Source organism: Thermothielavioides terrestris, chromosome 3 (genome assembly GCF_000226115.1).
Source record: "Thermothielavioides terrestris NRRL 8126 chromosome 3, complete sequence".
Taxonomy (NCBI): Eukaryota; Fungi; Ascomycota; class Sordariomycetes; order Sordariales; family Chaetomiaceae; genus Thermothielavioides; species Thermothielavioides terrestris.
In genome coordinates, this window is record NC_016459.1 from 2,004,190 (window position 1) to 2,018,035 (window position 13,846).

Consider the following 13,846-nt stretch of genomic DNA (forward strand, 5'->3'; position numbering starts at 1 on the left):
TACCTTGATATATTTATAACCGCCTATATCGATAACCTAATTATCTACTTTTAGAATAAGGAAGAGCACTATAAATATATATAGCTTATCCTCTAGAAGCTATATAAAGTAGGTCTCTAAGCGGACATTAAGAAATACAAATTCTACACTATTGAAACCAAGTTCCTTAGGTTTATCGTCAGTATTGAAGGCGTCTAAATAGACTTAAAGAAGATTAAGACAATAGTTTCTTAGGACTAACCTACTACTATATAGGGAGTATAAGCCTTCCTTAGATTCTACAACTTTTACCACTAATTTATCTATAAGTATAGAAGGATTATATGTCCCCTATAGCGCCTAACTATTAAGGGAAAACCGTTCAAATAGACTAAAGAGTATAAGGAAGTCTTCTAAGAACTTAAAAGGCGAATAACCAATACTCTACTCCTTAAACACTATAATTCTACTAAAGAGAGCTAAATCGAAGTCGACGTATCTAGTAGAGTCGTAGCTAGAGTCTTCTAATAGAAATACAACGATAGTTAGTACCTCGTTATATTCTTTTTAAGAACGATGTCTAGACTAGAAAGCAATTACCCTATCTACGACAAGGAGCTCCTTGCTATTGTATATACTATTAAAGAATAGTATCTAATACTACTTAGCCTCTAATAGTAGTTCGACATTTTATTCGACTACTATATATTATAATACTTTATATAGAAGAGGCTACTTAATATATAATAAGCTAGATAGGCTAAGCTCCTCTTTGCCCTAGATTTTCAAATCGTCTACCGACCTAGTAAGTAGAACGCTATTGCCAATACCCTATTCTATAAGGCCAAGGAGCTTGCTACCTAGAAAGAAGTCTAAGAAGCTTACTATACCTAGACGGTCCTCCCTAAGAGCAAGCTAGACCTATAGATTTTAGAGGAGCTAGAGTTATCGCCTAAGGAGCTCGCTAAGTACAACTTATAGTATATAATCTATTAAATTGAAGCCAACGAATCCAAGCTATCTCGCCTATAACGATTCGAAGGATATAAACTAGTAAATACTATCCTTAAAGCGAACTAGGAGAGCAAAGCCCTAAAGAGTTTTCGAGAGCTTGCCTACTAGAATAATACTAACTAGGCTCTAAGCGACAGTAGCCTTCTACTAAAGGGAGGAAGGCTAACAGTTCTACTAGATAGTTATCTACGAACCTACCTATTAGCTAAGATCTATAACTAGATCTCTATAGCCTACTTAGGTAGGAATAAAATATAAGAGTTAGTCTAGAGACAATACTTTTAGCTAGAGTAAATAGGAGATATCGATAGATTCGTTAAGAATTGCTAGACCTGCCGACGTTCTTATATACCCTATAACAAGCTACTAAGCCACTTTAAGCCCTTAGAAGTCCCTATAAGACCTTGGTAGTACGTTACTATAGACTTCTACGCAATGCCCTAAAATAAGTTGGGCTACGATTAAGTCTTTATCGTAGTAGACCACCTAGGGAAGTATAGCTATTTACTCCCCTACTATAAGACTACTACTACTAAAGAGATAGTGCAACTCTACTACTAGTATATTTAGTATACCTATAGAGCCTTAGAATCAATTACTTTAGACTAAGGCCCTTAGTTTATTTTAATATTCTAGGATAAGTTCTATAAGATCCTTAGAATTAACCTACACCTCTCTTCTTCGAAGTACCCCTAGACAGATAGATAGACCGAATTTATAAATCAATACCTCGACTAGCGTCTACGCCCCTTTATTAACTATTTCTAAGACAATTGGTTAGAATTACTATCTACAATAGATTTTACTTAAGCTATTTTACTCTACTTATCTACTAGCTTTACCTTATTTAAGGTCGAGACTAGTATACTCCTCTAGATAATCTATAATTAGTAGGAATATACTTAAGAATTCAATAGCGTTAAAGACAAGCTTAATTATATTAAAGTATAGAAAATGCTCTTTAAAATTAATTCTACTATCTAATTCGCTAAAGAAAGTATATAGAAAGCCTAGAAAGCCTAAAAGTAGTAAGTAGATAAGTATTAGTAGCTAGAAGAATTTGAAGTTGGTTAGGAGGTCTACGTTATAAAGGGCCATTAGTAGATGAACCGACTAAACAATAAGCTCGACTATCTAGTCGCTAGGCCTTTTTCAATTATTGCTAAGAAGGGTCATTCCTATAAGCTAAAGCTACCTAAGACCTAGAAGATATACCTAATATTTACCTTAGATCGACTCCGAAAGGCATCGAATAACCCGTTACTAGGTTAGGAACCCTAGCCTAAGCCGCTAATTAAGGTAGATAGCGAATTGGAATAGTAAGTCAAAAAGATTTTTACCTCCTAGATATTTAAAGGAAAACTCTAGTATTACGTTTAATAGATCAGTTGGGGCAAGGACCCTAAATAGTACGACACTACTAATTTTAAAAATATACTATACCGCCTTTGGGAGTTCTATAAGGAATTCCCCTATATAGCTAGACCACCTTAGCGATTGCTATAATAGCTAAAAGCTTATAAGGAGGATTACTTCGATAATGAATACCTAGATAATAACCTACTAGTATCTAAAGGACAATGCGATCCAACTCGATCTAGGAGACGTTATATATATATATAAACCTATTATAAGGTTGTAGGATGATATTTTATCTTAGCTCCCTCGTATACCTACTAGCCTAGATGTAGTATCTTATATAGCCTAGTAGGCTATAGGGCAGATTTTCGAGTCCTATAGAACTTAATTGTATAAACTTCGTAAAAAATAGGCTTATAAGCCAATTCTTCTAATTACTAATAGCTAGCGGAGGACCGCAACGTATCCGTTGTATAGGTACGACGCTTTTTCGAAGGGGGGGTGATATAACAATATAGTACGCTAACCACCGTTATATGACTTGCGTATAGACCTGTTATATAACTATACACTTATATAACCTCCTAAGTTAGTGGATTTATAGGATTTGAGTCGACTTCTAGATTAGGAAGGAGGGGTTGACTTACTGATAAGGAAAAATGTGCTAATAAGGCGAACCACGTCTTACCCCGCAATATATAGACTTTGTAGCCCTATTGCAAATTGTAGCCCTACTGCAAATTGTCTATACGTACTACCTAAGGTATTTGAGTATAGTTTTCTACCTATATGTTGATAGTTTTCCTCTCTCTCCTTAGACTTGAAGTCTTCGTCAATCGAGGATCAATTTAGCTGCGAGTCATCTAGCACTTGTTTTGCCTTGCCATATATTACACGCCGATGGTCCTCGGTGACCATCTGACGGTAAACGTGTAAGGGTGAGAAAGATCAATGCCTCTTAGCCTCGTCAGCTGATAAGGTAGCACTCCTAAACACTAGTATATATTATAAAAGTATATTGATACAGTCTGTCCTCCTACGAAGGGGTTCTAGGTAAGGTTCCCCTTTTTAAAGGAACGCTCGTCACCCTTGACTATAGTGCGGTCATAGGTGCCTTTGCCATAGTTACGTATAACAAGTGCCTAGGGACAAGAAGAAAAAGATAGCGTCCTCGCCATCATTACAGAACTCAATATAGGATAAAGGAGTATATAGAAAGGGAAGAAAACTAATCTACATTATACCTTATATAGGTTTTATATCCGTTATCTCGTCCTATAGCGAAGTCCTTTATTACGATATGTCCATTCATTTGTTCTACTTATCGAGATCAACTATACTATCACTAGTATAAAGGTCGTCTCTTCCGACCTTAGAGGCCTTTGTTACCGCCTTACGTTCAACGGAAATAGGCGTCTTCTTAAGCTTCTTAGGAGGACGTGTCGACGTCTCCTATACCTTGTCGTCAATAGTTACTTTACGCTAGCGCTTAGTGGCGGTGACTTCGACCGTTTTAGCTCCCAACGTTGAACGGGTACTCACATTGCGCTAGCTTTATAGCGTCTTAGCTAGTGTCGTCGATACAATTGGCGGTACGGCTTTGGCGACAGGTACCTTGGTAGACGTTCTCTAGGTAGGCGGCTACGTAGTCTTAGTAGAGTATATAACCGTTATAGTTGTAGCTTAGCTGACCTTAGGTACTAGTTCTTAGCGCTTATTAGGCTAGACGGTCGTAATAGTCTGTCTTGCAATTTCCGTTTCGCTAAGAATTACGCCTAGTACAATCGTATAAGCCTCGAAGATTGTTATATAGCGCTTAAGGTCTTATATACACTTCGACAAACTTATATAGATAATATCTTGTATATCGGAGGTTATATATATAACTGCATTAACGTCTTTATAGAGTATATTGTCTATATAACGGAGTTCTATTACAATCTTGTCGTAGGCTTACTATATATCGCTAATTTTCTCGATCTAATAATAGTGTATTTTATCTAGGTTGGCCTAGAAGGCAAAGGTATCCGGCTCTATATATCTAGCGTTCCTATTTATATCTATAGCGCCGATACGTCTTATAGATTCTATAGCGACGTTCTCGACTTCCTTAACGTATACTCGGTACTTCTATACAAAATGCAATAGGTCTTTAGTAAGCGCTTATATAGTCTTTATATCGGCCTAGAGGGATTTGATAGTAGTGTCGTTCACGATAACTATATAACCGGTACCACTTGCTATATCTATAGCTTTAGCGTTATTATAGTATACTAGGCCGAGCTCTACCAATATTACGTTAATAGACAGGTTGCCCTCCCCTTTAAGCGATATATACTGTAAAGCAAGGATCTCAATAGCGGTCGGTATACGGTTTATAGTCACTATTCTAGTCTTCTAGAACTCCTTAAAAGCCTTTTTGACTATACCTTTGATCCTATAGATATATAAGTTATAAGCGAAGCCGGCTAGTTTGTCACTAGGATCTTTTTTCAGGACTACGTAATAGAATCTAGCGAACTACGTCGCGAGCTTAGCTATATATTCTTCGTTATAGCCAAAGTCTATATATATATAGGCGAGTACCTCGCTTATAGTAGCGATATACTTGTTTATAGCTTTCATAGAGCGATAGGAATAACCGTAGGATATATAGGTCTCTTATAGTTCTAGAATACGGTATAGCTTAGTCGCTATATCCTCCTTATCACTAGTGTAATCGGCACCATCGTCGTCGGAGACGTCTAGGTCGTCGTCAGTTGTAGCGGCCTCGTCTTCTAACGTAATATATAAAGCTTACTAGACTTCCTAGCGCTATACGCTAGTAGAGGAGACGTTGCTAGTTTCTAGATACTTGATCCCTAGCGTACGTTATAGAGGCTACTCCCCTTCTATATACTTATAAGTTAAGAGAGTTTCTAAGCGCTCTTATATAGCGTCGCTATCTAGCGCTTCGTCGTAGTCTTTATAGACTTCCTATTCGTTGTTAGACACTACAATAGGGTCCATAGTAACATTCTACTATTGCTCTTCACAAGTAGTCTCTAAGCTATTTTAGATTACTTTAGCTATATCGGCTTCTTTAGTAGCCGTTATTTCGTTATTGCAAATAGTTCTAGTAACAACATCTTTGATAACAGCCTAGTAGGACACGGAAGCTCCTAGGGCGTATAAAGGAACGCTAGGCGTATTGTCGATTTTCTTTGCTCCTCCCATTTACTTAGCTACGAGTCGGGCGCTCTCCCTCTTCTAGGTATTAATAGCACGGCCTTTGGCAAGCGTCTCTCTTATACAAGGAGGCATCTTATAAACGACGAAGGCTAGTCGAGTATCTCCTTCTATAATATCGATACAATTGTACTCAAGCGCTTCGCTACTCGATGACGTTAATGAGCTAAGAGAATCGACTATACAGTCGCCTTGTCGTTGACATAGGTACTACGAGAATATACAATGGATTATCTCAATTTACAAATGTAGTATAAGCGTATACCAACTGACGGTAGCTCGTATAAATATACGTAGCTCAATGATAAGAAGGTCTATCGATCGATCGTATAGTAAATGCAAATAACTACGATAAGAAATTGTTAAAGAAGATGGATATATTGAGGTTGATATATAAAGAGAAAGGAAATTGTAGTAGCCTACGTTAGGCCGTTCTAGAAGTAAACAAAAACAATAGCGTAGTATCTATAGCCAATGAATAGTATTGCCATCTAACAGCAGCTAGAGAATAGAACATTGTACCCTCGAAGCTCGAAGCCCTATACCTTTATAGCAATAAGATAGCTTTCCTTAACTATTCGTAAGTCAAGGTCAATAGTAAATCTATATATAGGAAAACTAGGGTAAACAAAGTGCTTAACAAACTAAATGACTATGGTTTTATAACTGAAAGCGTTGGTGATATCTAAGTAAAGGGTAAAGAGAGGAAAAACTAGGAGATCTATAAGATAGAGGACGACGCTTATATATCTAGTAGCGATATAGCGGTAACAGATATACTGAAGCGAACGTATTCTAATAAGGAAAGTATAAACGAACGAAAGGAAGAGAGGGAAATAGGAAAAAAGGAAAGGGAAAGTCAATAACAGTATAGCTATCAATAGTCGCTACCCTTTGTCATACGCAACTGTGGCAAGGGCACCCATGACCGCACCGCGGTCAGGGGTGATGAGCGTTCCCTTAAAAAGGGGAACCTCACTCGGAACCCCTTCGTAGGAAGACAGACTACATCAACATACTTTTGTGACATATACTAGTGTTCAGGAGTGCCGCCTTATCAGCTGACGAGGCTAAGAGGCATTGATCTTTCTCACCCTCACACGTTTACCGTCAGATAGTCACTGAGGACCATCGGCGTGTAACACCCTTCCTCTATAGCAGCTCGACGACAACTCGTTTCTAGGATCAAGGAATCTCCTTCACTTCCTCCTATTCCTTAGTGGCGATACCCTTGTTATAATGTTCCTTCTCCTAGTCGATAGGGTACGCCTTTTTGTACTCCTTAACAAGTTCCCTAGCACCGTCAATAAGCTAGATATATAGGATCTACTAGTCGTCCTTAGTAGTGAATCCTTTCTATTGCACTAGATACTCGACTTTAGGTCTTTAGTTCCTCTAGATAATACGTTGTTATATAATTCTCTCGATTTCCCAATGCTCGTCTCCGTCAACGATTATAGAGCTAGGGGGCTCTACGTTATAGCTAAAGGGGTCTTTCCCCTAATCCGGTTTCTATAACTAGGAAACTGAAACTATAGGATAGACTTTCCAACTAGCTAGGAAGTCAAGCTTATAGACGTTCCTATCGATTTTATAGACAATCTTGAATAGTCCTGCCTACTATAGTAACCACTTTCGTTTAGGCTTTCCTAAGAGATAGTATCTATTGTATAGTCGTAGGTAAACGATGTCTCCTACTTCGAACTCGGTAGGTATATACTTGTCGTTATAATGTATCTTCGCGATAGCGCCTATATAATCGATTTGTTCCGCTACTTCCTTCTAATATTGCTGTCTAAGGACACTAATAGCTTCGGCGAAGGCAACAATGCCCTTTTTACAGTAAAGTATATCCAGGATAGAGCATAGTTTGAAGCTATATACCAACTCGTTTAGCGATCTTCCGATAGTGACTATAAGTATATTGTTAAGGTTATACTACAATGTAGGGAGAAATAGAGGCTATAGCGTTCCTAGTTTTTCTATAGCTTCTATATAGATAGCGATTTCTATTGTCTAGTTCGTCCTTTCTAACTAACCATCTATCTAGGGATAATAGGCTATCGAGAAAAGGAGGCTAACGCCTAGGATATAAAAGATTTCTTTCTATAGATTAGAGGTGAACTTAGTATCTTGGTCGCTAATAATTTATACTAGGAGTCCCTAATCTATATACATCAACGCTCTAAGGATTATAATGGCCTATTCCTCTACTAACATTTTGTTGTTTCTAGCTATAAGAAGCTTCTTCTTACTAAACTTACAGATGATAGTGTATATAGCGTTGAGGATCAGGTACTTTTTTATTGACTATAGTATCCCTTCGGAGGGTATAGTAGGCAAACCAACGATAAAGTCTATAGTAATAGTGTAGAAAGGCTATAGCGATGTCCAAATTGGCTAAAGGTCTCTAGGCTTCAGTTCTCTTAAAGTCTAGTTTTCTCTATATATAGGGCAATACTAAATATACTTATATACTATCTAGCGCTTTTGGTTAAACGTAAATACCGAGAGGTTCGCTATTATATTGTCTATACCAAAGTGGTAAGTATTATCGTATATAATAGCAAGGATGTCCTTAACATAGTTACTAGGGATACAAAGCTTCCTTGCTCCTTCGCGGTCGATATAGTAGAGGAGACCGTCCTTCAGTTCGTAGGGTCCAAGCTATAGCTTTCGGTACTACTTTCTTCGCAACTCTCCTTCTTGCTCTTCGTATTCTCTCTACCTAGCGATCTTCTTAGCTCGTTCTTCTATATTGTAGAGACTCCTAATGATCTTGTTATACTAACGGTCGTTAGGGTAAACTATAGTCAGCTTAGCTTTAAACTCGTCACTGATAACTAGTTTAAAGGTACTAGTATCTATAGTGTAGTATTCCTTAGTATCGATCTAGGTAGTAGACTAAATGTCCTCTAGTTCATTGGTAGTATCTCGGGTTTCGTCAAGGGCGTCCTCCTCAAAGGTCGGCAAATGTAATAGAGCGTCTAGTATAACGTTGAGCTTTCCTAGTATATAGAAAATGTTGAGGTCGAACTAGGATAGCTAGTTTATAGCGTTAGCGAGCTTCAGATTAGCCTTTACGAGGTCTATAGTAGTGAGAGATATATACTTTACGATGCCTCTAGTCGCTATATAGTCTATCAAAATGTTTATAAGGTATTAGTTTAACTATACTATTTTCTAAAGCTTCCTAACTGCCTATATAACAACGACGACTTCTACTTCTATACTCTTATACTTCCTTTCTACATTGGAAGTTAGGCGAGATAGGAATATAATAGGCTAGATCTCGCTACTTAGGATATCTTAGCTAAGGATACTAGTGCCGTCCTATTCGCTATAGAGTTGAAAGACGATTGCTCTATATCCTTTGCCACTTATATCGAGCTTAATGAACAGCGGCTTATTAGGATAGTAATAATATAGGAAGTACTACTTATATAGGTGTTCCTATAGTAGCCTAAAGGACTCTAGTTCTACTAGTATAGACTCGAATTTAGCGTTTAAGGTAAATGCCTTCCTAGCGTTCTTCGACTTAGCGATAGGAAGGTCTCCACTTACTCTCCCTTAGGCAAGGAGTTTAGTCTTACAGTCCTATAAAGGCTACGCTTTCGCTATATACTAAAGGATGCCCTTATATAGCTATCTAGCTATACCAAGGTACTACTCTAAGGTCTCGAGGGTATCGAGGAACTTAAGTTTCTTAAATATAGCGATCCTATCGTCTATCTTAGCCACTCCTTCGCCATTGACCATATAGCCAAGCAGTCTCACTGATAGGTAGGCTACAAAGGATTTTTCTACCGAAATATAAACGTATACCTTGTCGAAGATATCGAGAACTATCTCAACGTACTTAAGGTGCTCCTCTATATTCTTGCTAGCGATGATGATATCGTCGATATAGGCGTATACAAAGTGCTTGTACTTATAGAATAAACGATCTATAAAACGCTATACGAAAGCTAATGAGTTTTTGAATCTTATTAGTACAACGTTCGAGCGTTCTAAACCTCTAGGACTAATAACCACTATACAGTTATAGTGTTCTTCTACGACTAGAAGCTAGAAGAAGAATCTAGAGGCGTCGAATACTATAAAGATCGTATTGCCTATCATTATATTTATAATATCGTCTTAGTTGGGCAATGGGTATATATCTAGTACCACCAACGTATTTAAAGGCTAGAGGTCTACTATAGCTCTGCCTTTTGTTTTTCTAGCAACTATATAGTAGACTATAAAGACTAGGTAAGCAACAGAGGTTGGCTAGTCTATAAAGTCTATCTTTCTTTATATATATAGTTTATTATATTCTTCGTCGACGATTACTTAGTCTTTAGCGCTTAGCGGGTAAACTCGAATAGGCTTAAGCTGATTCTACTATCCGTCGATAAACGGAATTCTTATCTTCTAATCCTCTAGTATAGAGACAATGCTATAGTTATAGAAGACGTTATACTTGTCTAGCAGTACTTTCATCTCTTCTGTATACCGTTTATCCCTACTATAGACGTTTACCCCTACTACTGACTTGATATATAGGATATCGTCTAGTTTCTCGATACTATAGGATAGCGTATAGAACTTCTACTTAATAGGTAGCTTATACTCATCCTCTATTAGTATCTCTGTTATCGGTTCCTTACTACTAGGCTCCTATTGTATAGTTGTTATCATCTATATATATTTGTCGTCTACAACGTCATCCTAGGTCTACTATATAAGGTTCTATACCATTGCCTAGATATCCTCCTCTAGGCTATACTAAAGAAGGTGTCTAATACACTGTCCTTCGACAATGGTAATTAGGCGAGCAGTATTGTTCTTTACAACGGCCTAGTATATACTCTTCGCGTCTACAATAGCGTCTAGTATACCTTCGACGTATAAAGCGAAGTAGAGCTTACGTTTCTAGCTATCTAGATTGTCGTCATCAATGTCTATAGGCTCGAACGTAGTCTCGATCAGGTATTCCGTTATAGGTACGACCGTTATAGTGTTTACGGCTTTCACCTTCTAGATTGTTCTTTTCCGTTCTATATATACTCTTACCTTTATATTGTAAACGGACTAGAAGTAATAGGTAGACGTATTAAGGTCAATCTTTATTCTATTACAGAGTATAAAGTCAGTTCTAATCAACAGTTTCGCTTCTAAGTCTTCAATAACGTTGGCTATTATAGTAAAGTGACTATCTACGTTAGTACTATAGACGATTCCTCGGATATAGAAGTCAAACTCGACTTACTTTTTAACTTTAGTATAGGCTTCAACGCCTTTAACAAAGTATAGCTTTACGTCGATCCAACGTAGGTTCTTAGCCCACTTAGAGATGAACTCTTTATCGACAAGGTTGACGTTGCTACCTATATCGAAGTAAACCTTAATACCTAGCTCGCCTAGGTTTACACTAATATTGATTATAAGGTATATAACTTGTTTGTCTAATGCTTTCAATAGCGGTATATATAGCTACGCTTCTATGATCTATCCTTTGGTCAATATAAAGTTTATATCTTTACTATTAAGCTCGTCCTCGCTATTACTAAGATTGTACTAACGGTCTATTTGAGGTTGTATAGGCTTACACTTATTTTCGTCGCCATCGTCGGCTATATACTCGAAAAGCTTATAACGTATCGCGAAAACTCTACTATAGACGGTATATTGCTAAATCCGTAGAAGCTATCGTAGTAGTTTGTTCCAACTTAGTCCAAGCTAACGAAAGGTGTAATATAAGTAGTAAGAACTATCGGCTTCTTCGTCTTCTGACTCCTCGTCTTTAGCTTTAGTGTTATATTCGTCGATAAGAACGTACCTAGTCTTCTCTAGCATCTTACAGTAAAGGTTAGCGTCTTCGTCGTCTTCTATCACTATGATCTCGCTATAGTATAAGAAGATGCCATCTTCGAACTACTTCTTATATATATATATCCGAATCTATTAAAGTCGTCGAGGTCGAGGTGGTCTTCCCTAGTTGCCGTTGTCGCCTCTTCTCTAGCTATTAAACGGTCTAACTCCTCCTCTACGATCGTTAAATAGTTGGTATCCTCTTTTACGTCTAGTTGTACTATAGAAGTTTCAGTTACCGAATAGCTATACTCAGTCACCATCTCTACGCTAATTGTTTCTAAGTCGCTAGGGTTTGTCTCTATCTCTTCTCTAAGGATTATAGTGTCCTCTTTTGCCTCTTCCTATCTAGAAGGCTCTACTATTCTCCTAGTCGTCTCTTTGTCTTTTGTTGTTATACTCTATATCTACGTTATTGACAATAGGACTATGGCCAATGATATAGCCCTTAGCGACGTCTTAGCGAAGCTTGTCTCTAATGATATATACTTTAATATTAAGGATACTAAGGAATACGCCTATCTCTATAGTTATATCTAGTTCGAGGTATAGCTAGCAAAGTTCTAGATAAAGGTAGTTGTAAAGGCGTATTAGACGTTGCTCCTCAGTAGTATCTCCCTAAATATATATATATTTAAAGCATTCTATAGCGAATTTCTAGACCGGCTTATCTTCGTAGTTGTCCCTTATAGTATACTGGTTTTCGTTTAGCTATTTCTCTGCTTTATATCTTTTGATACTAAACTCCTTTTTTAAACGCTTGGTCTATACTTTTATAGATATAGTTAATGCTACCTTTTCTATAGTAGAGAGCTACTACTTGTACTATTGTAGCACTGATCCTCGAAGCAAGGTCCATATCTCTATATATAGAGTCTCTTCTCTTACTAGGTAGTATCTAACAACCTAATCCACCTACTTAACCTAAAGGTTGATATCCTTATAGTATAGCTGCTATTTATCGTACTATAGGTTCTAGGGTTCTTTAGCCTCGTTCTCTATATCTAGCTAGAAGAGACTAGTGTCTTAAATCTTCTATTTCAACGTAGGTATAGACAGTTGTAAAGATATAGTACTTTCGTCCTCGGTTTTAGGCTAACGGTCTTCTACGCCTATAGCCCTGTTCGCCCTTTCGATTATAATGTTTAGGTTCTCTATTATTCTAGCTATCTAGGTAAGAAAGTCCTATATAGCGAAAGTGGCCTAGATATCTATAGCTCTAGCTACTTGTCTAGAGGGTCTAGCTCCTTGTCTAGAGGGTCTAGCTACTTGTCTATATAGTAGGCTTAGCATCTCTTAGAATAGTAAGGAGATACTAGAGTCGACCGAACTATCTATATGTTCTATCCTAGGGTTCTAGATAACTATATCTAGTTTGGAAAGCTCGGATAGGTATTAGGATAGTTGGCTAGGCGTCTATAGCGATAGCTAGGGAACTTAGTCGAAAGCGTCGATTAGCTAAGCTATTGGAAATAATAGGTCTTCCTCTTTGGGTTATCGGTTCTAAGGCGGCGGATCCTACAATCCTCTTAGCAGTACTTAGTAGCGTCTATCAAGATTATAGCTACTAACGATATAGGTTTTACATCCCTATTGAGGAATAGTTGGCGTATCTTAGGGCTCTAGTTGCTCCTAGAAGGTTAGGCTTAGTAGAGTTGCTAGCTAGTTCTTAGTCAGATTATATCTAGTTTTTACTAATGTTTCTAGCGATATAGCTAGTCCTAGTTGCTAATCGTTAGTCCCCTAAGGCTTTAGGGTCTCTAACGGTCCCCGACTCTCTAGTACTAAGGTCTCTAGCGTTTCTTAGGTCAAGTCCTTAGCCTCCGAGGCAACGTCTTCGATCCTAAGGTCTAGGATAAGGTTCTTACTAATAGCTACTCGGACTTTACGCCTAATAGTTGTAAAGTAGGTGTAAAGAATATAATTGTCGAGTATCTAAGAGGGAGGATACTCTACAACGTATAGTGTTTCGGTATACCGTTGGGTATAGACGTCTCCTTCTAGTGCCTCTTTGAATAATACTATAGCTTTTAGGTATTCGAGTTCTTAGAGATTAATAGCAGTTACCCACTAGACGTTGTAGGTGACCTCGAAGTCCTTAATAAACTTAAGTGTCTACTATACATCCCTATAGACGTTGGCGTTTATAAGGCTTAAATCCGTCTAGTTTCTAACTCCTTGTAAATGCTTAGCGCTAGAATGATAGTGGCTAGGTCATGAACCGGTTCGTTATAGATCGTATACTCCAAGGCTTACTCCCTTACAAAGGAGTATTATCTGCCTTAGGCGTTGCTCTATACAACTTGCTAGGTGTAACTCGTAATGTCTCCCGATCCGAACTTAGCTCCCCTCGACGGGAAGCGAACAGGTTCGAATCGTTAGTAAGCACCACTTGTTATACGCCGATAGT

The 13,846-nt window shown here is 37.8% G+C and overlaps 1 protein-coding gene across 1 annotated transcript; it reads right to left on the minus strand.

The window, feature by feature from the left end:
- Window positions 1–9,246: 9,246 nt before the first annotated feature.
- THITE_2050611 (uncharacterized protein) lies at window positions 9,247–9,498 on the minus strand (the record flags this gene model as incomplete). Its single annotated transcript, XM_003654147.1, has 1 exon — window positions 9,247–9,498. A coding segment is annotated over one exon (252 nt), but the record flags the coding sequence as incomplete, so codon positions are not given.
- Window positions 9,499–13,846: the final 4,348 nt, after the last annotated feature.